A 27,606-nucleotide genomic window follows, 5' to 3' on the forward strand; every position below is an offset into this window, starting at 1 on the left:
AAAAAAGAGAGAGAGAGAAGTTTCTTTTCCCATTTTCTGTTGCTATATTCTGGTAAATCTAAAATTGGTGTGTTCCAAAATTCTGAAATCTGTATGTTCTGGCAAAATCTAACTAGAAAAAGCTGTATAATTGTTTGGAACCCCAGGCTCTTTTTATTCAAATGGGTGTTCCAGTTTATAAAATCCACTAAAACTTAAAGAATAAAAAGATATTTTTCCCAAAATGAGCAATATCTTAACCAATTTGTATACTTATTGCATATTTATTATTTTGCACCTTATACTCTGAGCGAAAATGCACTAATGCTCTGTACTTTGACAAGACAGAAGCTTATCCTTGAATAGCTGACAGCATAAATGACAAAAGACTGATATTTGCCCTAGAATTATGTCAAAATTATCTTCAAAGAAAGAAATCTGTGTCCGCGTGTTTTGTGGAGGTGGTATACAAAGGAGATATACAAATATAAATATATTTATCCAGACATTTCTGAGATATGTTAGCTTTATTGGGAGGAAAATTAAAATACTTCAAAGTTCAGCTCCATGGGATGAAAGTATCCCTTGAAAGGTTTCATCACCTGTCTAGTGGCCAGATGAACTAAAGGTATATGTCCTTTTATTGTGGAAACAAACATATAACTTGATTAAAAAGCATACACACACAAAAAGAAATTATAATGGAACTGAGAGCTTGCTAAACAACAAGAGCTCTGACAAACTAGAGAGAACTGACCACAATTCACTGTCTTCGGGGACTAGCCAGATGAAGAGGTGTGTGGTAACAGGGGTGATGGGGAGAAGCAGCATACAGTATTTCCCAAAATGAAGGACCTGCCTCTAAATAAGACAAAATCTGACAGAACCCATCTTACTAAACTCCTTGAATTTAGATCAGATTTTCCTTTATACTTTCATACTTCCTGTTCCTTTCCCTCCATAGCACTTGTCTCAGTTTTAACTTTAAATATGAGACAGTCTCATTAAAGTTTAATCCTCTCACTCCCTGATAAACTTCATATAGCCAGGGATCTTGATTGTCTATTCATCCTTATAACCCCAGCACCCAGTAGAATATCATTATAATTTTTTTACTATACTTGATTGTATATGTATAATATATACATAAACACATACACACACACACACACACACACACACACACACACTCTGACTGGCCAGATTATTATGACCTCTGAATGCATTATAATCTGGCCATTCAGTGTGCGTGTGTGTGTGTGTGTGTGTGTGTGTGTAAACAAAGTAAAAAGCCTTGGATGGCATGGATCAGTTAGCTGGACCATCGCCCCATACATCAAAAGGAGACTCAGGGCACATACCCAGGTTGCAGGTTCCATCCCTGGTCAGGACATGTACAGGAGGCAACTGATTGATGTTTCTCTCTTATATCAATGTTTCACTCTCTCTCCCCCATCCCTTCCTCTAAGATCAAAAAAAGAAGAAGAAACCACAATAAAACCTTGTTGCCAAAATATTATTTACTTTGTGGCCAATGAGACCGGTAATATATTTCTTTTCCTACATTTCTGCATTTTACAGTTTCTATATTGTACATTTTAATAAAAAACAAAAGTTACGATGGGCCTAAATTTAAATTTAAATAAGTAAATATAGTAAGTAAAAAACAGAGTTTTTAAAAATTTGCAATGTAAAACCTGACCTTATAAAAAAATTAATTCAAATAGCAAATTTTGCACATGTTTACTGACATGGAAAATATTCATGACATATAGCTAATTTTAAAATTATACCATAGAAAGGATACTTGGTATGGAACCATCTCTTTAACCCAGGAAAGTATGAGAGTTACACTACAGTTCTTACAGTGCTTGTTGTCTCTAGCTGGTAGGATTATTGGTGATTTTTTTGCTTTTCCTTCAGCTTTTTACATTAAATGTTTTCTGTGTTAGGAAAAAAACTAAATAATCTTGTTAAACAGCTATGAACTCTTGGGCATTTACCTTTCAACTTGCAACCATTTTCAGAAACACATCTATTTTATTTAAGTAAGGAGTGCCTTATATTAAACTCTCCACTCCCTACTGTGACATATTAATTACTTTTGACAGTTTGTTTTATTAAAGCATACTTGACCTAAGGATCCTTCATATAAACTGGATTATACCAATATTTTTAAAAGCTTATGGCACTGATGACATGGTATTACATTTTGAAGTAAATTATGTTATCCTTTTTATCAATAATAATCCTGATACTGCAGAATTATTAAATTCAATTGTCAACATATGTGCTATTCACATACTCTTATATCCAGAAAATTTCCCAAAAAGTAATTTATAATCTTAACTAAGAGAACAGAAACCCTTTTTCAAAAATTATTCTGCAGAACATTATTTTTCACTTATTCCAAATAGCACAACAAGGTTTGCAGGAAATGAAACGAAACCATGGTAACCAACTAAACCTATCATGAGCTATCAGATCAAAGAACACCAAGTACATTACACGTCAACGCCTACCAGCAGCATAATTCTCCCCCGGTTACTTTTGATCCTTCTTCCTAAAGGTGGAAAAGCTTTCATCCAGTGATCACATTGTAAAAATGTGAAAGCCCCTTTACCAATACACTGCAATTCGCTGACTTTACCCAGGAACTGTGGCTGAGTTCACTTTAAAAAGTCAACCAAATATTCTGAGATTCAATTAAAAATTGTTGGTTTTTATCCCAAATATTTTTTTCCAAATTTACATTTTTAAAATTTCAATGCATTTTATTATTTTCTAATACAGCAGCAATGGTTTCTTCATTGTAAAATTTCAGAGCAGTAAAGAGTAAATATAACATTCTCACTAAGAATTCTCTCAATTAATCGAATCATACTAGCATTCTAAACTCCAAGCCACAATAAATTAAATCACAATTGCACTTATATTACAGAGAGCCCCATTTTATTATCGAGTTGTATATTCTATCACCAATCATCAACCCCTATCATAGGAATGGAAGTTAAACTCACAGGATGCAGCTCAACATGTTCTTAAACTACCAACCATCAGCTAAAGCTAAATAAAGTACTGATGGCTTCTGTCAGGCATTAGCAGTTTATTACATAACTACATAGTGAGGCAGACAATAGGGTGAACTTCTGCAAATACTAGAGATTATCTTTGCTGCTATGATTAGTAAACCTCTAGCAATTAGCACCTAAAATAAAATACAATAGACATATATGCCATTAAAATATATGTATATTTTATATATGACCAATATCTGGAAGGACAATCAAATAATTATAAATGGTATTATCTCTAGAAAGTGGAGCTAGGAGTATGTAGTGGGAAAATAATATAATTTATTATATATGCTTCTCTTGAATTTTTTAACATATCTATGTGTTTTCATAGTCAAAGAGATGTAATAAATTACATGAGAGTAAATGTGCTATGATCTTCATAAATTATCATTGCTGTTTTTATTCGAAGTGTCACACAAACTCCTACAAAATTTTTTTTTATAAGTACAAATGACCACCAAATTATTTTAGGCTAAATAATTGAACAGTATATATACCTAATTTGGTTTTTTCTCTTTTGGGGGGTAGTGATGAAAAGTTATCCCTTGAGAATTAGTTGTGTAAACCTCATCCTTAAAGACTTTAAACAAAGGTATATGTATTTTATAAAAATGGCTATGTTTTAGTAATGTTAAAATCATTATTAAAAACACATTGATTTAAAGCTGAGTTTACTCTTATCACATTCCTTATGTAAAGTATTGCATATCCTATATAATAAAAGCCCAATATGCAAACTGTCCCCTTGGGCAGTCATTTGACCACTCGCTATGATGTGTGCTGACCACCAGGGGGCAGCGTGAAATTGGCAAGTGACTCGGTGCTGGCAGCAAACGGCAGTGGAGGCAATGCCAGCCCCAATGGGCCCCGACAAGAACAGGACCACAATGGAATGGTGGAGCAGGTGAGTGGGCGGCGCCAGGTCAAGGCAGGTGCAAACAGGGGCCCAATCGCTCCACAGACGACAACCAGCAGCATGGCAGCAAGAAGCCAGGCCCTGATAAATCGCCGCACAGGCGGGATAGTGGAGCAGGTGGGGGGGCGGTGCTATGCCAAGGCCGGGTGCCAGGCGGGGTTGCGGGGCTGGGAGGCTGGGGGTGTGAGCTGGGGCCTATTTCCGCAGGCCACCCTGAGGGACCCCACCCGTGGACAAATCTGTGCACTCGGTCTCTAATTTCATTATGATTTGGGATGTTTTTCATTTTAATAACTTATAGTCTCCATATCTTAGCTCTTTGTTCTTAAGTAACTTAATTCTTGGTTTTATCTGTAAAATGCAGAAAATGTAGTCTATATAACTTAAGCTTCTTTTACAGCTAAAACTGAGTTTTCCAACCTAGCTGCCACAAATAGAGGACACAGATTACAAGATATCAAACCTGTCAAGCCTTTACAGGGTCGGAAATGTTAGAGGCTTAAGTCCTTTAGCCAGTCATACTTGGCCTTAATCAGCCTCATGCATTTACTTCCTTAAATATAATTTTCAATAGATGCCAATTATGAAAAAGTATTGGAAAATACTGAAAGATAATTCACATAAAGTATTTACCAGTGTCTGATACAGGAAATGTTAACTACTACATTTGTAAAATGGTTAAATCCATTAAAAAATATTTGGGTATAACAAATCATTCGCAGGGAAGGAGGCACATTATCAATGCATTCTGTTGCCAAGTAATAGGACCTCTTAAGAGAACCTGGTATATTTTCTACTGTACCCTCAAGTATGTCTGTAAGTCAGATTCTAGATTCCCTTTGCAAAGTAGGTAGATAACCACAGAGTCAGTTAACTCTCTCAGATCAAAGTTCCTATCGATTAGCCCCCAAATATATTTGAAACTCAACCTCTCCCTAAATGAAATACTCAGTGGAATTTGCCTTATGCTGTGCCTTTAAAATGCAAAAAATTTTTAAACTCAACTTTTTTGATTCATCTACTGTTGCTTTAAATCCATTGCTCTGTATGCAAACTTTTGAGATGAAACTGAAGTTTGAATAGACAGCAGTATATGAAAATGATATTGAGCATAAACATTTGAAAAATGAAGTACCATTCGAGAGTAAAGTGCAGTTCAAAATCACAATGAGATACCACTTCACATCCCCTACAGGGGTCTTCAAACTACGGCCCGCGGGCCACATGTGACCTGCAGAGGAGTCTGATCCGGCCCGCCAGGTTTTTTGGGCAGTGAGCGCAGCCGAGGTGTTACAGTAGGAATTAGTAGTTCATATAGTCCGGCCCTCCAGCTCTCTGAGGGACCGTGATCTGGTCCCCACTTTAAAAAGTTTGAGGACCCCTGCCCTAGGATGTCACATGCACTGTCGAAATCAAAGACATAGTAAGGGCTGGTGAGGAGGAGAAACTGGAACCATCCTATACTGTAATGCTGGTGGGACTATAAAATGGTAAAAATGTTTTGGAAAAAAATTTGGCAGTTCCTCAAAATGTCAAAACTAAGTTGCAATGAGAGCCAGCATTTTCACGCCTAGGTATATATACAAGGCAAACAAACACGTATGTCCATACAAAAACTTGTGAGTAGCATTATTCATAATAGCAACATTATTCATAATAGCCAAAAAAGTGGAAACAATCCAAATGTCCATCAACTAATGAATAAACAAAATGGGCATACAGGCAAACGTTGGAACATTATTTAAATATTCGTTAATAAAAAGGAGTGAAGTAGTGAGACTTCACTCTAAAGTAATAGAGTGAATAGAGTAGTGATACTTCACTACTTTATTCTTAGTAAAAACATACTAAGAGAAAGAAGTCAGTCACAAAAGAACCCATACATATGACTCCATTAGTATGAAATAGCCAGGATGCATAACTCCATGAGACAAAAGTAGGCTAATGGTTCCCTGAGGCTAGGAGGGTTGGGAGGAATAGGAAGTGACTGCAAATGGGTATGGAGTTTCTTTCTAGGGTGATTAAATGTTCTAAAATGGATTTTGTTGCATAATTTTCTGAATGCTCTAAAAACCACTGAATAATACACTTTAAATGGGTAAATTGGCATGTTATTTATAACGAAATAAAAAGTTTTTTAAAAAAAAGAGGTAAGTGTTCATAGAATGCAAAGCCACGCCTGCAATTTTTTAATACATAAAAATGGTGCTTGGGTGCCATAAGTTTCAGAACACTCTTTAAATAGGAAGTAAATCTTTTCTGGTTCAGGAAAATAAAATAAGAAATAAGAAAAAAAAAATCAATGAGGCAATAAGCCCTTAATTTTTATCTATCAACTTAACACTTTAGTAGGAAGTTTTTTGGGGCTTATCAAAAAGAGGTATGAAATCAATGGGAAGGATGTCTCTTTTTCTTTTATTCATTTCAGAGAGGGAGGGAGAGAAACATCGACAACAGAGAATCATTCATTGGTGGGGATGCCAAAACATGGGCATGTGCCCTGACTGGGAATCAAACCATGACCTCCTGGTGCATGGGTGAACATTCAACCACTGAGGCACATTGGCCGGAAGAATGTCTCTCTTAACTTACCAAATAGAAGAAACCTGGTAGATTTGTTCCCCCTTCTTTTCTCCCCCAACTGCAGCATTTAATTCTAATTTGTTAACTTGAAAATGAGAAATAACTCAAAAGCTCCTAATACTCTACTTATATATTTTAAGTTTTCTCTCCATGTAGACCACATGGAAAGCCTAAATTAGAAGGTTGCTTGGTGCATGAAATCCAGAGAAAGAGGAACTGTGCAAATCAAATGTTTAATGGAATGTTTCTCAAAGTGTGTTCCACAGAGGGATTCCATGAAAAGAGGGTCTCATAATCAAATGGTTTTGAGAAATGCAGTATAGTTATATCAACATATGACTGCCCTCTCTATAGCCCCCAAGGCTGACCAATTCTTCGATTCTGAACAATTATTCAAGTAAGTTAATACATTCCACTTAGAGTCAGATCTTCAGAGATATAGGAAGTTTTATCTTCCACTTTGCTTAAAGAGTACAGTTAGTGTCTTGAATACTTCTCAAAATGAAGATAGCCCTATTGATTTTCTTTGGTCGACTATAATAATTCTATACACACATTGTAAAAAAAAACAACAACAAATCAGGCACTCAGAAAGCTACAAAGAAATAAAAATCACCTTTGAATTCATCATTCAGAGATGAACACTATGAACATTTTGGTGATCATTCTTTTAGACATCTCTCTACTTACATATACCCAGTATACCCAATAGATATCTAATTTTATGTAAGTAGTACAATAATATACATAACGACCCCTCTAATGAATTTTATTTTTCAGATTAACTTATGCTATGTATATTTTAGAATTTAATAAATACATTTTTAACAGAAAATATAATAAGTATGTCCAAATATAGAGTTACACTATGCTTTTACAGTTTTTAAATTCTTATTTGTTCTCCATTATCTAAATCTTTTTCCAAATAATTCTTGTTATGGTTGGCCATCCTAAAACCAAGGAGAGTGCAAGCACTGTGGGTAAAACATTCCCAGGACTATGTCCAGTTCTGTCCTGGAATATCCAGATACAGGATTTGGGAGTACTGACTCCTGCACTTGTCATCTTATTCTTCTCCCAATTTAGAGTAGGTAAAATGAATCAGACTCAACAGAAATTGCCAAATTTGAAGCTAACATTTCTCCTCAAAGTGAACCCTTTAAAATCTATAAGATATCTAGAAACCCTTTGAAAGATCAGTTCTCCATAGCCAAAAAAAAAACTGCTTACTAAATTAATTATCTAAGTAATTCTGGTACAACTTAGTTTCTACCATCCTCACATTTATGTGAGAAAGAAATATCCATTGGTTGCCCCCAGCATGCACCCCAACTGGGATCAGACCTGCAGCCCAGGTATGTGCCCTTGACCAGTAATCAAACCCATGACCCTTCAGTGCATGGGCTGATGCTCTCTAACCACTTAAAAACACTGGCAGGGCTCCATTCATTCTTATTGCTCCTACAATGATCGATCTAAATTATAAATGTAATCATCACTCTCATCTAAAAACATTTTCATTGACTCCCATGTCCCACAGAGAAAGACCAAATTCTTAAGTCTGAAATACCAGGCTTTCCTGGCACACTTCCTGTATTCCCAAACCCTAGCAACCTGCCATACACCAAATGTTCTATGTTGTTCTATATATTCCGGGTTTGGTTGTTTCTTCTTCCCAAAATGCTAATTTTCATCACATCCTACCTTATATCTGGCAAACTTCCACTCTACTTTTAAGAAGTAGCTTAAAGGCCTTCTTCCTTGACCCATCTGGATAGCCAGACCCTGGCAGAATACAGAAGCTCAATAAATGTTGTTTTTGATGATGCAGTTACCTGGGAGATTATGTTAATTTCCCAATTTAATAATGAAGATCAAGACTCTGATATCTATGAAAGTCCTTGGCATATGTCAGCGACGTATCAGGGATAAATATTTTAAGGAATATATTAGTCAATAGTACAATGGATTTATTTCACTGTGCTAAAAATACTAACATAATTAGACTCTCCATGTCATCTTTAAAATATTAAATTATTTTAAGTCAAATTGAAAACTATTTTAAATCAAATTTTGAAAATACTATAGACAAAACAACATCACCAAAGAGAATTTATAGAACTTTGGTGCCTGGCTTCATGTACCTGACTTTCTGTGGAACTCATACCACTATTTACAAAACTGGATATGCCTCTTTAATAAGAAGTTGATCAGACTAAAATATTTGAAGAATTATACAATGGATTGATCCTCATTGTCTAACATGGAAATTATTTTAATGAATACTTACTATGCTGTATAGTATAACCGTACACATTCACCACCCTGATGCCCCACCCCCCTCCACACACACACACACACACACACACACTGCAACTTTTTTCCTTCTTTTAAAACAAGAAAAGAAAACCAGAATGTATTTATCCAGACCTCCTCCCAAAGCCTTATTTTCCAGCAGAAGCTGACTCCATCTCCCAGGTCCAGAACAAAAAGTTAGTACATGCATTTCCCTGCAGGCTTTTATTGGCCCATTGGTCCTGGTTGGGAAAGGGAGGCCACATTGGCTCAATCAACCTGAAGGGAAGGATGCATCCTGTACGAGAGAACAGCAGTGTGCTCCCTTGCAAGGAGCACATAGAAGGAAGCACACAACTCTGACTGCCCCTGCAGCCACCTCGGACCACAAGGAAAACCAGCCTTAGGCAGGAGCTGATGCTGGAATGGCCAGAAATGAAAAGATCACAAGTCCTCCATAATATCACTGGGATACTGAGCATCCATGCTTTTGCATTTCTGAATTTCTCATTATGTGAAATATTACCTTAAATAAAGTACTGTTTAAGCAGGAAGAGTTTGCTTTTGAGTATCAGATAACACTTGGAGCTGAAGGCTTCTCAACTGATAATTTGATTCTTAAAAGTGTGTTGCAAAAAAAAAAAGTGGGATGCTACTAATTAAAGAATCTTAAAGGTTTTATTTTATAAACAGGAAACTAAAGCTCAAAGAGGTTAAATATACACAATAAAGTCAAGCAACTAAAATTACAGGATAATTATTTAATGGGTTATTATACAACAGTGAAAATAAGTAAACTATAGCCATGTTCTACAGTAAGGATATATCTCAGGAACAAAATGTTGAGTGAAAAAAGGATGAAGAATACATTCTACAGGTTCCATTTATTTTAAGTCCAAAACAAGCAAATCTAAACAATGTGCTGTGTGGGGATATAAACATATGTTACAAATTCATAAAGAAGGCTGATCATCGGCTAAGGCTGCAGTGCGAGTCACAGGAGCAAGTAAGGGGAACAGAGGAGGAATACACAGTACACAGGAGATTCCAAAGGCAATGGCTGCTTCTTAAAATATATGCTGGCCACATAACAGTTATAATCATATTTAATAATTGTTGTGTTTCTTATAAGTTACATAAGGCCTGGTGCATGAAATTAGTGCACGGAGCCCGGGAGGGGGGTGAGGTTGTCCCTCAGTCCAGCCTGCACCCTCTCCAATCTGGGACCCCTTGAGGGATGTCCGGCTGCCTAAAGTTAGTACCCGATGGGATCGGGCCTAAACGGGCAGTTGAACATCCCTTTCATAATCCAGGACTGCTGGCTCCCAACTGCTTGCCTGTTGCCTTCCTAATTGCCCCTAACCACTTCTGCCTGCCAGCCTGATCATCCCCTAACCACTCCCATGCCAGCCTGATTGATGTCTAACTGCTCCCCTGCCAGCCTGTTTGCCCCCAACTTCCCTCCTCTGCCGGCCTGGTCTCCCCTAACTGCCCTCTCCTGCAGGGTTGATCACCTCCAACTGCCCTCCCTTACAGACTTAGTCGCTCTCAACTGCTCTTCCTTGCAGGCCTGGTGCCTCCCAACTGCCCTCCCCTGCTGGTCATCTTGTGGTGGCCATCTTGTGTCCACATGGGGGCAGGATCTTTGACCACATGGGGTAGCCATATTGTGTGTTGGAGTGATGGTCAATCTGCATATTACTCTTTTATTAGATAGGATTCGTTGGTATATACTTAACATTTAATAAAAGATCACAGAAAACATGCACTGTCCTATCCCTTTTCATTTGTCACTACACATGACAACAGTGAACATACTATTTTCTTCTTAGTGAGAAAAATTACATGATAAAATTTTTTTTAAGGAATTAGTTTTAAAACTATGAAAATGATAAAAAATGTTTTCAATCAAACTTCTTAAATTATCTTAAGCTTACACATAACTGTATTTGCCAGAACTCATTAAACTATAGTTAATCCAAATGTTGTCAAAAACATACAGAAAATCCCAAAGTCACTTTGAAACACACATCTAATTCTTCATAAGGTACTATTATCTGATGCCTGGCCTAGCATCTTCAATTACACTAGGGGTGTCGAACTCAATCAGAGAAGGGGCCAAAATCTAAAATCCAGCCTAAATCGCGGGCCGAATGGTTTACTGAACAGTCATAAACTGACAATGTCATAAACTGACAGCGGAGTGCAGTGATGACAGCGCGGTGCGGGCCACATTGCAAGGCCTGGCGGGCTGGATTTGGCCTGCGGGCCTTGGGTTTGACATGTGTTAATTACACACTGCAACCATGTAAACGTCTGTCTGTATACTTCCTTTCACTGAGCAACAGTTATTTCCTGAACCAAGGGGTCAACATGGGCAAAGGCAAAAAAGCCAGTCAAGGCCTGACCTGAAATTCAGGCTGAGATGGAATATGGGAGAAGATGGTGAAGAGGCGAGTAAAATTCAACTGCAGAATACCTCCCAGCTATGGAATGAGATCTCTTTTCTCACTGCAGAAAACTGCTGATGTGACAGCACTTACATAACACGCACTCCCCTGAGGAATGCCCCACATGATCACAAAGATCATCAGTGAAAGGTTAGGGCTAGGCCTCCACATGTATGGGAGAGATGTCAGTGATGGGGGGAGGTGTAATCTTTGAAACCTTTTGCCCTATCCAACATTACAACATTGCTGATCACTGCATCAGATTTTAAGATTGATGGGCATTTACGATACTGTGGAAGATATATCAGAAGGACAAGACTGGATAAAGGAATATTTATTAGGCAGTTATTGAACTAGTCCAGGAAAAGGCTTACAGTTGAAAAGGAGAGGGAACTTTAAGGGGGGGGGGGGGGGTAGGGGGACTCAAGAAATAAAAATTATGGGATGAGCAAGAAGAAAAAGTCCCCCTCGCTGTTAGATAACACAGGCATATGTAGCATGACAGTGAGGGGGAGGGAATGAGGAAGACCTTGGAAGGTTTGTGTGCTACTTTTCTCCAAACTAAATACTTGGCCCTACAGTGTCTGCTGGTGTCATTAAGTGAAAACTGATTGACAGCATGTTCTGACAGGCAATACAGCATAAGGAAAGATATGGGAACTTTGCAATGAGGCAAAACTGAGTTCAAATTCCAGTTCCGTAACTTACTATGTGATCTCAGGGGCAGGTAAGAAGGGCAGCAAAGGGGAGATTTCTATGTCTGCTCTCACTGTACCTCCTTCTTCCTTATTCAGATCCACTAACCTTGACCTCAAGGCTTATTACCGCACACACTCAGATGACCAGACTTTTTGGAAATGTGATGTAGAATCCTAAAATTATAAAATGTTAGGAGCAGAAAGATGAAAAACCGACTTTAAGGAGTTCTGTGGTTGGCCCAATATCTGTCTTTTAGTTCATTCAGTGGCAAAACAAATAGGTTTTTGAATTCCCAGCCCAGATTTTTCTCCCTCTGTATGCCATAATTTAAACCCCCCAAAAATATGATTAAATAATTAATGGGGACTTACACTTTATCATTTGTCATCAAAAGCAAATTTCCATGAAGTCCTAAATCAAGCTCTGTTTTCCAAGTATGCTATTAATTCGGCATTCAGTATGAAATAATACTGAATTATATATTAATAATTCTTTTTGTCAGAAAGATGATTAAATCTGATGGGTGGGAATAAGAGCAGTCCCTGATCACTCACATAGGCATAAGTGACTAAGTCAGAATGTCATTTTAGAGTTCTGAGCAATAACATAACTTCCTATTCTCTCTTTGAGGCCATAGAAAGAAACTTAATTTCTTTGACCGCTTTCTTAGAAAGTTTCTTTATTTTTTATTTTTAATCCTCGCCAGAGGATTTTTTTTCCATTGCTTTTTAGAGAGACTGGAAGGGAGGGAGTAGGAGGGAAGAGGAGGTAGATAGAAACACTGATGTGAGAGAAACATAGATCAGTTGCTTCCTGTACACACCCTGGCGGGGTGAAGGGGTGAGCAGTGAACCCGCAATCCAGGTATGTTCCACTGACTGGGAATCAAAACTATCACACTTTGGTACTTGGGCTAATGCTCCAATCACTGAGCCAGAGCAGAAAGTTTCTATTTTTATGGCTTTTCTGAAGAATGGATGAATAAATGATGAATGGGCAAAGATAATGGATAATTATTCCAAGCCTTTGGAGAGGCAGCAATGCAGACTAGATTAACAGGTTTCAAATAGCAGTTACATGAATTATTAAATATATGACCCTGGCCAAGTTTTCGGTCTCTAGTTCCTCTGTTTCCTTATAGGTAAAGTGGAGAAGGTAACAATCCATAAATCCTGGAGTTGTGAAGATGAAATGAGGTTAGAGGCCTGGCAGGAGGTAAATCCAAGGATAAACATGCTATTATATTTCTGTTCTGTATTGCAGGGTTAATGTAAATACTTGTTTCTGGGCACGGTACTAGAAGCTAAGAACAGACAAAATGCTGAAAAAGTTCAGCTGATAGGAAAGAGCCAAGAGCTCCCAAGAAAAACTGCTTCAACCAAAAGCCAACCTAAGAGAAACGACACTGGCTTTTAATTTTATGAGTTACAAAGATCTTTTCTCTTAGTTCCTTTTCTTGTTCAAGAAATAGATGGAGCTGACACAGCAGGACAGATGGGAGAGAACCCACAATGAAATGCAAGAAAGCAGCTACAATAAAAATGCTTTAAAAGTTCTTCAATTCTTAATTAGAGAGTGCTACCATTCATGAGGAATTTTTTAAGGGCCTCCAAGCTATTAAAATGGTAATTAGGTCCCAAGAAAACAAGAACCAATTCAATTACGAGCTGGATGCTTTTAAAATTTAAAGCCCTCTATTAAGAGGGTTTTAAATGAAGCACAGTTATAATTACAGGTCCTCGACCAACCTTAAAGCCAACGTGTAGGTTCCTGGCTGGCGCTGGCTCTCCCGAATGAGGTAGCTCCCCTCGGCCACGCTCAGGAGCTGGTCGGCGGCTTCCCGGGAGATCCTGCCATGGAACCTGAGAAACACAGCCCATTCAGAAACCGCAGGTCTTCCTTTCTCAGTGCAACAAGACAAAACAAAATCCCCACCTTTCCCTCTTGTTTTTGAGATCAAACACTGCCATATACTCAAAGGGGATTAGTTTAACTATGCTTGTGTTGCCCTGGCCCTGGCCCCTGGCCAGCTTCTCTGTGGTGATAAAACAGCACCAAAGCCACTACCCAATCCATTTAACAATTACAAAACCCAAACCCACATCCAGCCAAAGGAAGACCAACCACCTCTCCTGAGCAAACATGCCATTCTGATGCAGCCGGTCTGACCACATGGACATGATGAAAAATACACAGAAATGTGTCCCATTTCCTTTCTTCATACTAATAACGTTTCTCAAAATTTTGGCTCAGAGTCCATGTTGGCAATTTTCCAGGACCCTGTGTTGCCCTTAATTGGCATGATTGTCCAATAATGAGCATAATCTGCACCACTGGTTCTCAAGCCAGAAGCAATGAGCTGTAATACTTGCTTTCATTCCCTGCTAAAACCTATTTTTGATTAACGGAGAAAAAAGGGGGAAGAAGAATAAGCACACTCTTTACACAAACACAGTAGATTCATCTATAAAACACTCAGAGCTAAAACACTGAAAAAGAAAAATATGCCAATGGTGACTGATGATTAATATTAAAAATATAAAATCACCTTACATTCGTATGGGATTTACAAATTATAAAGAATATTCATTACGTCCTTTTGGTAACTCAAAATAATAGAACTGAGTTATTGCTATACTGAAACTTTGCAGCTTTTACTGGTAAAACAAAATAACAGTTTCTTGAATTTGAAATAATTTGGAATAATGTATTTTAAAGGCTCTGAAATGGCACCTTAATAATAGAAATCTTATTAGGTGCAAGTGGCAACTTTTTAGAGATTTTTCTCATGGAAATGATCAGTCTCAACTTAAGTCTTAAAACGGTCCAGGATAGGTATATTCAAATCGTGACAATTAAAACAGCTAGGTTTAGCAATGGCTTGGAATTTTTGATCTTCACAAATTCCTCAATCTTTCAGAACCAGGTCCACCCTGACTCTGCTGGAGCAAGAAGATGGTAACCTATCCCTACCTTCAGATTAGCATATGGATATGTTTATTTTAAGTTTATCTGTCATCAATTAATATCAGTAAAATTTATTATCTATTTGTTTAAAAAAACTCAATTTAAAGAAGAATAGCATTCACCTGGCCAGAATGCCTCAGTGGTTGAGCATCAACCCAGGAATCAGGTTCGATTCCCTGCACATGCCAGGTTGCAGGCCCAATCCCTGGTAAGGGACATGCAGGAGGCAGTGATCAATGATTCTCTGCCATCACTGATGTTTCTATCTCTCCCTCTCCCTCTCCCTTCCCCTCTGAAATCAATAAAAATATATTCAAATAATAATAATAATAATAATAATAATAAAGAATGACATCAAGAAAACAAATTTTGTAACAAAACTTGACAATGGTATTTTAAAAATCTTAAAACTGCCCTGGCCAGTGCGGGGCAGTGGTTAGAGCGTTAGCCTCCACACCAGAGGGTTTTGGGTTTGATTCATGGTCAATGGCATGTACCTGGGTTGCAGGTTCCCTCCCTGGCCCCAGTGGGGGCACCTGTGGGAGGCAACCAGTTGATGTGGCTCTCCCACATCTCTCTCACACAGATGTCTTTCTCTCTCTCTCCCTCTCTCTCTCTCTCTCTCTCTCTCTCTCTCTCTCTCTCTCTCCCTCCCTCCCTCCCTCCCTCTCCCTCTCCTTTTCCCTCTCCCTCTCCCTCTCCCTCTCCTTCTCCCTCCCTCCCTTCATCTCCCTTCCACTCTCTGAGAAAAACAATGGAAAAAATATATCCTCAGGTGAGGATTAATAACCCCTTAAAACTATTCATAACACTTGACTCAAAATTTCTACCCATAAAAGCTGTATGCACTAAGATGCTTCTTGTGGTATTACCATTAATAATACAGGCTCGTACCACTAAATGACAGAGATACATTCTGAAAAACACATTTTAGGTGATTTCATCATAGAGTGCCTGATACAAACCTAGACGGTAAAGCCTACTACACATATAGGTTGTACATGGTGTACCACTATTGTATATGTGATCCATCATTATGCAACATATGATTGCATAACTTATATGCAACCTAAATGCCAAAAGCAGAGAAATAACTAAATTATGGTATAACCATAAAGAACACCATTGGCTCCCCAAATTCGTAAGTTCTATTCACAAGGGTCTTAAAAACTTAAATAGAATTTTAAATAATTTCTAAATACTTGCCATATACATTATTTGATATGATATTAAGTCTTAAAAAACAAATAATTTATTTGGGGAATGATGAGATAATAGGTGATTTTTATTCTTTTCCCCAAAGGGCTTTATTTCCTTATTTCAATATTTAGAAAAATTAAGGATTTTAAATTTATAACATTTTTCATAAAATAGAAAAATGTTCATTATTAATATTAAATGGGGGAAAACCAGGCTACAAAAATTATAAGCATATCTCCATTTTGTAAAATCAATTAGAAAAATAGATCTTTAGAAGGTAATACTTCAAACTGCTAAGTTATTTCTAGGTGGCATATATTTACTTATAGAAATTTTATAAGAAAGTTAAAAATAAAGAAAAGCATAGAGACTAACCAACCCATATCCCAACACACCCATGTGTGTATATATATCTATATGCTTAATATATACATGTACACACAAATATAAATGTTTCCCTCATATACATCTAGAACTATTTATTTGCTTACATGGCTTTATTTTTAACATTCTTGCATACATTTCCCCATGTTACTTTCTTCTCTATACTTGTCTTTATTTTCTGGGTTTTCACCAATTAGAATAATTACATTTATAATGAGAAAAATAATTTCAGTCATCCAAACTTGAATACCTCTTCCATTTACTAAAAGCGCCCATTTAACTGTCTCTCTTACATATTCCAATCTATAAAATGTTTTCTGATAATCCATACTTACTCTCTTCCATAATACTTTGGTCTGTTTTCTACCTATTGGAAAAATAAAAAAGAAAGTTATTTGTGCTAATGCAAATGTTCAAAACATTACTCAACATTTGTGTATGTGACAAATTAAAGCAAATATTAAGAAAAAGAAAAATCAGAGTCTGGAGTTCCAGTTCTACCAGCAGACTGCCTCTTAAGACCTGTTCCTTATCTATAAAACATTTCATCTGTAAAAAGAGTTGGACTAAATTACCTTTTCATGTCTAGGCTTTACAAATATGAAAAAATATTTACATCACTTTATCCAAAAAGTAAAACACCTCAGACCTCATGCCACAATTTGTCAGAAGAGATTGTGACTTTCCTTCCACATTCCTCCTTCTGTTAACATCTCGACATAATCTTGCCCCTTTGTTCTCTCACTGGGGCCATAACCTCCCCAGCTAATCTCCCCTAGCTTTTCACAGCAGTGTGTGCAGTGTGTGCGGGCTATGAGATAAAGAAAGGCCTAGCAGAAAAGTTTCTAAGGAATTTGTACTGGGGGAGACTGAAAGAGAGTATTTGCCTGGTTCAACTAAGAAATATTTTCTGAATGAGGCATTGTTCTATCTGGAAGGGTAGGTTCATTTATGTTCAGTTCTGATGATTTTATCATTTTCATTTAAATCTGTTGTTTGAGTATGTGATATTTTTGCATAACTCAAAACATGTCCTCAGAGAAGTCTCACTCCCATCCGTATACTATCAACACTACTCCTCATCCACTCTTTATGGATAAACATTTCACCAATCCCTGGCTAATCCTTTCTGTGTTTCTCTTTTACAAAAATGACCTTTCTTTTTTTTCTTACTTGATTTCAGAAAGGGAGAAACATCAATGATGAGAGAGAATCATTGATTGGCTGCCTCCTACATACCCCACTGGATATCAAGCCTGCAATCCAGGCATATACTCTGACTGGGAATTGAACTATGACCTCCTGGTTCATAGGCTGATATTCAACCACTGAACCACACAGGCAGAGTTATTTTTTTTATTACTAAAAAGGGACCATATTTACTATATTGTATATACATTTTATATCATTCCATATCATATCATAGAAATCTTCCTTATAGACAATTAGGTTTTTTCCCTAGTACTTTACTATAAACAGTCCTACACTAAAAACGTTAGCATAAGTTATTCCATATTTGTATAGATAATTCATCAGGGTAAATCCCTGTAACTTGGACTAGTGGGTCAAAGGTCAGTGAAGTATATTTTGTTAGACATTACAAAATTCTCAGAGAATTGTAGCATGGCACATTCCCATCAGCAATAGATAAATGTCTATGTCCTCACAGGCTTACTAACCAAGTATACGCTAAGCTTTTGAACTTCTGCTACGCGGAAAGGTGACAATGGTCTATATATTTTAATTTGCATTTCTATTATTAATGAAATTGAACATCTTTTCCTATATATTGTCATATGTCCTATTTTTTTGTGAACTATGTCTGCTTATTTTTTACATCATGACTTACATCTTTCTAATGGAAAAATTAATAATACTTCCATAATGCCTTCAAACTTTGTTTTAAAAGCAAAAAATAAAACAAAAAATGGAAGAAGAATGTATGTACAAAAAAGATTAGCATCACTTAAAACTATACTGTCATGTTCTATATAATGTGTTCCCAGACCGTCCCTTAAACAGTGACAGCTGTTTCAAGAAAGAAAAATGTTAAGAAAAATTCATTCAAGTTGCAATGTTATGGTGCCAACTACTGTAGATGGTTAATCCCACAAATAACCAAGCCAATGAAGAAGGTCCAAGTCTGGGAAACAAATAAATGAAAAAAATTTCATTGCAACAGTTTCATTCCACCCACCTCATTTGTACAGGTGATTCTCCTAGGATGGGGGGCTTCCTGCTGCAGCTGATACACTACAAGAAAGAAAGCAAAACGGGTCATTTCTCTCACGTAGATAGAACTTCTGAATATATTAGGAATCACAAACTGTCTGCTTTTTTATGGTCACAAGTAAACTGTGGTACAGCCCTACTTTTTAAGGAAACCTAACTAAATTTAGTGCAAGTTCAAGAACAAACACAAATTGAAAACACAAGATTGCCATTCTGTCTTATAAAAAATCAGTACTCGATATCTAGCTCTCTTCTCCATAATCTGAGTCATTTATCTCCTCCTCAACCCGTTTTTTTGTGGCTGCATTACTTAAAACTATTCTCTGATACAAACCAGTAATGGTTATGTATTTTTAAGTACATTATTAATGTCAAACTTGAAACTAAAATTAGGCTAGATATGCCGTTTTTCTACCCTATTTATATGCAAACCTCTATCGTCAAAGATAATCTCCCATATCTTTTACATTTTATTTATTTATTTCTTTTTTATAATCTCCCTTTAAACAAAACTCTGAGCCAACACTACTGCCACTTATTCAATTTGGGCAAATGAAGCAAATAAATAAATAAATAAATAACTTCCCAAAGAGAGAATAATTTTTAGAGTGTTTAAAAATGGACCAGTGAAAGTTATACCAATACCATAATCTTCTAGACTGTCTTTGGCTTTTATTTGAAATAGAAAAAAAAGAATGAATAGAATATGTGGTTATTAGAGAAAGTGTGCTTACATAAGTTTAAATTTATCACTTGGAATTTATTTTCGATTTCAACATATATAATCACATTCAAATTTAAGTTAATATTGTATTTAAAGACATATATAACATTACACTACACGGACATCTGGTATTGTCAGATAATAAAGACTAAGATTTTAATTACATGTCATTATAGAGGCTTCACCTCTGATTGAATTGATTCATATACAGAAACATATATAAGTACATACAATTAGACTACATATACATGCATATATAACTAGACTACAAGTATGTATGTGTGTGTCTATTACATACAATATTTGTACTGCGAACAGACACATACCACTGTCCTGTATTGCTATGGAAAGGCGATATAACATTGTGTCTAAGAATGTGAGCTCCTGGACCAGACCCTCTGGGGTTGTCTGAACACCGGGCTCTGCTACTAACACTGCATACTGTGCTTCAGTGTTCTTCACTTGCAATAATAAGGAGATAAAAATAATTTCTAATTCATAGGATATGGAAAGGATTAAGTAAGTTACTACGTTAGACAAAACAGTCCTTGGCACAAAGTAAACACTCAGCAAAGATCAGTTGTGAGAGTATGTAGGTGACTGACAGTAACACCAAGCTCCTTTGGAGTACTGTTTGGTCACCAGCATGCATCTTGAGTTCATCACCCAAACAGACCACGGTAATGCTATCACTGAAAAGGCACAGAGAAGATACAGCTTTACTGTTTAAAAATCAAAACACAAACAAAGCCCTTCCTCATTATTAATGACTGAAATTCTATCATAGAAATGTCTTCTTGTGCCTTTTCTTCCTGGTTGCAAAAATCCCTAAGAAAGACAGCACATTAAAACAGTTTTAGATGCCCATATTTCACTGTGTGAGCTCCTTTTTCCTTTTTCAAAAGTACTTCTATGAATAACTTTTTATGGGTTAAAAAGATAATATGAAGGGAGGAATTCTGAGGTGGGGAAAAACCATCCAAATCCCATCGAGCTAGACACAGAAAGTAAAAAACAAACAAACACCTTAACAAGTTGCAACTTCTGACATTAAGATTTAACTGTCCCCTTTGGTTTTACAAATGTAAATACAGACTAGAAGTTAACAACCAGAACACTTTGAATAGTTGCTGTTTTGCATTTCCCTCCTAACACTGACTGACAAAACCCATTTCTTAAAAATCTCAATCCATTTAGATTTTATTAACATTTTGAGAATTTTTTTAATTACAAAAATTTAATTCACATCACAGAGAAAATGATGAATGCATAATGGTTTGTCAGTGTTGAATAATGTCGTAGAATTTATTGTCAATTATCAATTCTAACCAAGATATAGATATATAGATATAGATATATCAATAGATATAGATATGATATAGATATAGGTCTGACCTATTTTTAAAATGGGCTTTTCCACTTGGTTTTAACAGTTTAATCATAACATTTCCTTGACGTGGAATGAAGTTTTTTCATTTGATGGTCAGGAGATAAAGTCTACTCTAATAATTTCCTCCCTGTTTCTACTATTAAAATGATGGAGGGGGAAGCTCAGGCATTGAAGGCACTAAAAGAAACTAAAATCCAGTAGCAGTATTCTCACCCCCCAAAAAAGACGTATGCCATTTTTAAAGAAAAATGGTGGCTACGGTAGGACGTATGAAAATAGAAAAAATAGACATTTCATATACTACATATAGTAATCAATATTCTTTAGAGGGAACAAAATCACCACCATGATTCAATAACAGTCTGAGACTACATAAATACTCTTACATAAAAAAAAAAAAAAATGTGTAAGGCACAAGTCAGAGCAAGGGAACAAAGAGAAATTGAAAACCGAAAAATGCAGAAAATAATTTTAAGTAGGCTTCTGCCAATGAGATTATGAGATAAAATCTTTAGGAGATTAAAGAACATTAGTCATTTTTATACATTCTACACTCTCCAGAAACCAAAGGCACCAGCAGGGGTGCGGGGAAATGCATATATGGCAGTATTTCATAAATTGTTCATAGTTTGCTTACTATAATTAGCCAAAGTAACAACCTATTAAAATAAAACTCTCCATTTGTTCTGGGGATATAAAACCAACAAGAAACTGAATTGCTGCTTCTTCAGTTAGCAAATTTCAGAAACATACCAATATCAAAGTTAGAATAACTCAGCATGTACAAGATGTTAGTAATCTATATTTAAAGGAAAGGTTTCTTAGGTTGCTTTTTCAACTTTATAGATAACAAACAAAAGCATACAGTACAAATTTTTGCAATAGTGCATTCATAAATTTTTTAAAAACTTCATTGATTATATTTAACCTTATTTCTACTTTTTAAAAATATCTTTTAGTTGATGAAACCATATTTTCTAGAAAATAAGGAAGACAAAATAAAAAACTAAGAACCTAGACTTGAAGAAATTTTTATTCTAAGGCAAAGTTTAAAGAGCAATACAGAACTCAAATGCCTCTCTTTTATACTGGGGAAGACAATTTCTGAAAAAAGAAAGACTGCTTTTCTTTTGCCATTTTTATCCATTCCTTTTATCAAGATAGCTTCCTGATTTAATATCATTAACAGAGTCCTTCTTCCTATAAAGCATCAAGATCTGAGAATAAATAATTAAACAGCCCGAATTCTTAGCTAGCTTCTCCTTGAATTAATTTATCAGCCCCTGTCAACAAGCAGTCTCAGGTTCCATGATATGGAATTCTACGCAGGCTCAGGAGGATGAGATGCATTCCACATGTGCAAACCATGTACAGGCTGTATAAACACTCCTGTTTCCCCACAATTACTTCTGCTATTCCAAAATCCTGTTGCGAATTAATTTCTCAATAACAGGAACAAAATGGAATGACTTCCTATTTAATGATCCTAGTATTTTTATATTACTTATAAAGCACTATAATCCACCCAATTTAAAATTATTAGTATACTTACAGTAAGATTTCCAAACAGGAGGTCTATATTCATCTGTATCTGAAAAGAATAAACATCAAATTAACATTACCAAACATTTATATTTTAAATGAGATATATTAATTATTAATTAATTTAATATATGTATTTGTTGAGGCCTATTTGTCCTACACATTGTGCTAGGCATATTCAAAGATATTTTTTTTAGTCTTGGTCCTCATTTTCTTGGAGTACAGTTTCAAAAATGTTCAAAGAAAGTCACTCCACTTATTTAACTACTTATCACAAAAATATCAAGATTAATTTTTCCTGCTGGCACTTATTACTTACAGGTAGTCAGAAATGTACTTGGATATACCCTGTCCCTATCACATTTAGGGGATTCCAGTATAACTGGTTTTCCTAACGTCAGGAGAGAAGAGTAGGAAGGTACAGATCTTAGTCCTCATACATTCTGAACAATCAAAGCCAGGAAATGAGAAACACCTCAATGGAAGAGAATGTATCTAGGGAGCCACAAAAGACCATAAGGTGAACATCTGCTCTTCAAGTCCATTTCCCCTCCCTCTGCCTGAGTACAGAAGTAGGAGACAGTGTGAAGAGGCAGTAGAAAGAGATGCAAATGCAAACATGTGGGAGAGATGGGGGAATCAGAGAAGGAGAGGGGCCAGTGTGGTCTGGCTTCAAATCAGTAAAGCATCATTGAGGCATAACACTGCAAGTCATAAATTCCACCTGCAAGCCCATGTAGCAGCATTTTGGTGGGGGAAGGTGGGGCTCTGCTAGCATCTGACATGAACCCATTAAGAAATTTCATGCTAAAAAATCTGACCTTTAAGAAGGCAAGACAATTCCTAGAAAGTTTCTTGAGAAGTCTGAATCTAGTATATGTAGCTAAAGTAAAAATGTCCATAGTCTCAAAACATTCAGCCCCCAATTCTCAATCTTTAAACGCAATCTCACACTTCATGTATGATGTGCAATTACAAACCCCACAAATACTTTGAGTCACTGGACTACAGAAAGACTAGTAATACTGGGAATAAGAACACAAAAGGGAAAGTATAAGTCATATAGAAATTGCTTGGCACCCAGAAGTGTTCAAATATGTGTTCTTAAAGAACAAATAAAATATTACTTGAATAAATGAATTAAGGAATAAAGTAATGCCGCAAATGCAGTTGACTCTTATTATTCACAATAGTTATATTCTATAAAGTCACCTCAAGCACTGAATGACTAAATACTGAACCACTGCTCCTAGGAGTAACATAAAGTAAGGTTCCTGCATGCCTCTGGCCATATTTTCATCAACCAAACAATATACTAGCTGTACCAGTTAATAATGCAAATTTTTTTCAATAGATGGAGCTACACATATGTTGATATATATGGGATTTGATATATATGCTATTTTGTTGTATTGACAGCAAGCTTCCAAACTTCATATGTCAAATTTGCTGAAGGTGTTAATATCATATATTTTTACGCTTAAAAATGTTGAGTTTCATGCCAAAAAAAAAAGAGCATTTGTGTGAAGTTTTAATTCATTACTTTATTTTTATTTTGAAGAAAAGTGCTGCTGAATACTTCGGGAAGCTTATGGTGAACATGTTCCATCTCAAGATACCTGTAAACGCTGGTTTAAATGCTTTAAAAGTGATGATTTCAATGTGAAAGACAAAGAACAGCAAAGTCAACCAAAAAAAGTTTGAAGACCAACAATTACAAGCATTATTGGATGAAGATACATGTCAAACTCAAAACAACTTGCAGAAAGATTAAACGTTGCTCAGCAAACCATTTCCAATTGTTTATAAGCAATGGGAATGATTTTAAAGGAAGGTAAATGGGTGCCACATCAACTGAACGAAAGAAAAATGGAAAACCACAAAGTCATCAGTAAAATGTTGCTTCAATGGCATGAAAGAAAGTCCTTTTTGCATCGAATTGTGACTGGCAATGAAAGTGAATCTCAAACACACAAAATCATGGATTAATCCAGGTCAACCATCAATATCAACTGCAAGGCCAAATCACTTCGGAAAGAAGACAATGCTCTGAGTTTGGTGGGATCAGGAAGGTGTGGTGTATTATGAGCTTCTAAAACCAGGTAACACCATTAACATTGATCGTTACCAACAATAAATAATCAATTTGAACAAACTTTGATTGTGAAACAACCAAAATGTGCCAGAAGACAAGGCAAAGTAATTTTCCTTCATGATAATGCACCATCACACACTTCAAAACCAGTTAAAGACAAATTAAAAGATCTTGCCTGGGAAGTTCACCAGACCTTGCTCCTTCAGATTACCACTTGTTCCAATTAACGGCGCATGCACTTTCTGAGTAGCACTTCAAAAGATACAAAGAAGTGGAAAATTGGGTCTCTGAATGGTTTGCCTCAAATCAAGAAAAGTTCTATTGGGACGGTAACCACAAATTACCTGAAAGATGGGGAAATGTGTAGCTAGCAATGGACATTACTTTGAATAAAAGCACTTTTGATGTTTCTCTTGAAATTGTGTTTTCTTTGATTACAAAATTCACAATTGGTATACCAAGTATTACTTCATATTCAGTGTGTTTCTGTTTAAAAATATATATTTAGTGCCCTAGCCGGTTTGGCTCAGTGGATAGAGCATCTGCCTGAGTACTGAAAGGTCTCAGGTTCAATTCCAGTCAGGGGCACATGCCCAGGTTGTGGGATCAATCACCAGAAGAGGGTGTGCAAGAGGCAGCCAATCAATGATTCTCTCTCATCACTGATTTATCTCTCTTTCCCTCTTCTGTCCTCTATGAAATCAATAAAAACTATTATTGTATTTAAAAATATTTAGTACATACTATTGATTAACATTGAACTCACAGCCAGCATTAAAACTCATGCCTCAATGAAGTTTATCTAACATGAGTGTTTTCTCAATAAGATACAACACAGACAGCACTTTGACACTATGCTTGGGGACCCTTTGGACAGCAAAATCACCAATAAAAATCCACAAAATTCAAAAAATGTGACACTGAATAGACTATGAAGAGGACACTTGTTTACAGTGTAAGAGTTAAAACAAAGACGGCAGAGGGCCACCTTGTTGGACCTCAGCTGGAAATATGCAGATCATGCAACTCAAATATTTTGCCACTCGGTGATCATTGGCTAATGAACACAAAAATGTCACAGGTGTTTATCTAAAAATTATAAATAAAAGCTAGCAAATTTGCAAATACAGAAGCATGAATAATGAGGATTAACTACTACATATAAAAGAGCAATTATTTAAGAAAATTGCCAACTCAGGTGAACCTGCTTTGTAATGACCTAAAGTTAGGATGAAATATGGTTTTAATGCAGTGTGTGTGTGTGTGTGTGTGTGTGTGCGCGCGCGCACGCGTTTGGGGAGTTTAATTATATTGGATTTGTCTTAAGTAAATTTTAATAAATTCAATTATATATTTTAAATACTAAAAAATTGTATGTGAGCATTCAAGTCATTTTACGATTTCACTCATGACATGAACGCTATCCTAAACTGGTTCAGGGATTAACAGAATGCACATTCACTCCTCCCTTGGCAACTGTCCATATTCCATGTGCATCTCAGCTTCCTTTCCAGGGTCCAAATAGCATAAGCTGCAGTGACCAGGCACCTCCTAACCCTCCATGTAGAAGACACCATGTGTGGCCAGGGAGGGAAGGGCACTGGACCAGGCTGGGGCTGGAGTAAAGAACTGCACATCATCCTATGGAGTCTGGTTTCACCCTCAGCTCCTCAGAGGTAATTTTACTTGCCTGTGAGCCTCAGGCTAGCCAGAGAGCAACCAGTGGGGCTTTGGATCACTTGGTATCAGTCGACTTGGGAAATCAACCATGAATACATAATAAAGCCCCAATAAAAACTCTGAACTCAAGGCTTGGGAGAGCTTCTTTGGTTTGAAATACTCCACGTGTACAATTCTATCATACATATGTGTTATATTACATATCGTAATATAACACATCAGCTGTATACTGCATTGTGTGCTTACCACCCGAAGTTAACCCTACCAGACTGCTGTACTCCTTCCATCACCATTTCTCTCCCCTTTACCTTCTCCTGCCTCCACCCACAGCCCTTTCCCTCTGATAATCACCATACTATTTGTGTACGAGGATTTTTTTTTTTTTTTTGCTTAATCCCTTCATAGTTTTCACCCTAAAACTTATATAAATTTATTAATCAATTTCACCCCAATAAATTCCATTTTAAAGAGATAATATACTCCATCCATGTGGTCAGAATATGCACCTGACTTCATGGAGAGACAACGGAGGCTTCGAGTTTTGTACTGCTCCTGGACCCTGCCTTACATGCTTCTTCCTTTGGCTGGTTTCAGTCTGCATCCTTTCCTTGTAATAAATCATGGCTGTCAGTGTAAAAGTGTTCAGTGAGTTCTGTGAGTTCTTTTAGCAAATTATCAAAACCGAGGCTGCTTTGGGGGAAACCCCTCCAATTTGCAGTTGCTGTCAGAAGTGAGAGAAGTCTTGGGACTGGCTCTCTAACTCTGTAGTTGGCCCTAACTCTCTGCAAACTCTGTGCAAACCCTGTACCTATGAGCAATGAGGGCCTCCTGCAGATTGCTTTGACTTTGGTGAAGGTGACTGAGAAAGACATAGTCCTGTCTCTGGGGAATTATGTATCTAGTCCTAAACAGGGTTTTCTTAGAGGAACACCAACCTTTCTTTATAAAATGTAATAGAAATATCTAAAATGGGAACAGCAGTAACAGATTTGTTGGAGGACTAAATCAAGTATCATATATATTTTCCTTATATATCTACACAGGTTTATAAAAAATTATACAATGAATATATTACATTTGTACTAAGGAGAAAACACTATTAAACAAAAGGTGTACATCAAACATGTCAAACTCATGGCCTACAAACTACATACCTCATTTATTTGGCCCGTGTTAGCCTTTGAGTTTGACATACTTGTTGTATATTACCTACTATGTATAAGAAGAGAAAAACATGAAAAATCTGCTGAGACCGGTTTGGCTCAATGGATAGAGCGTCGGCTTGGGGACTGAAGGGTCCCAGGTTCGATTCCGGTCAAGGGCATGTACCTTGGTTGCGGGGGCATATCCCCAGTAGGGGGTGTGCAAGAGGCAGCTGATCGATGACTCTCTC

General features: G+C 36.6%; 1 protein-coding gene across 2 annotated transcripts in view; it reads right to left on the minus strand.

The window, feature by feature from the left end:
- The window catches only part of CHN1 (chimerin 1), a 146,161-nt gene that overhangs the window by 89,478 nt on the left and 29,077 nt on the right, over positions 1 to 27,606 (minus strand). The window contains exons 2-5 of one of the 2 annotated variants that reach the window (XM_084892664.1): positions 22,449 to 22,487; positions 18,748 to 18,803; positions 16,886 to 16,917; positions 13,748 to 13,861 (exon numbers count right to left, since the gene is read on the minus strand). In XM_084892664.1, the coding sequence (XP_084748790.1) occupies positions 13,748 to 13,861; positions 16,886 to 16,917; positions 18,748 to 18,803; positions 22,449 to 22,487 (241 nt within the window). Of the gene's footprint in view, positions 1 to 13,747; positions 13,862 to 16,885; positions 16,918 to 18,747; positions 18,804 to 22,448; positions 22,488 to 27,606 lie in introns of those variants that run through there. The other variant, XM_084892666.1, reaches the window with a different exon arrangement.

Source organism: Pipistrellus hanaki, assembly GCF_964339955.1.
Source record: "Pipistrellus hanaki genome assembly, chromosome: 8".
NCBI lineage: Eukaryota > Metazoa > Chordata > Mammalia > Chiroptera > Vespertilionidae > Pipistrellus > Pipistrellus hanaki.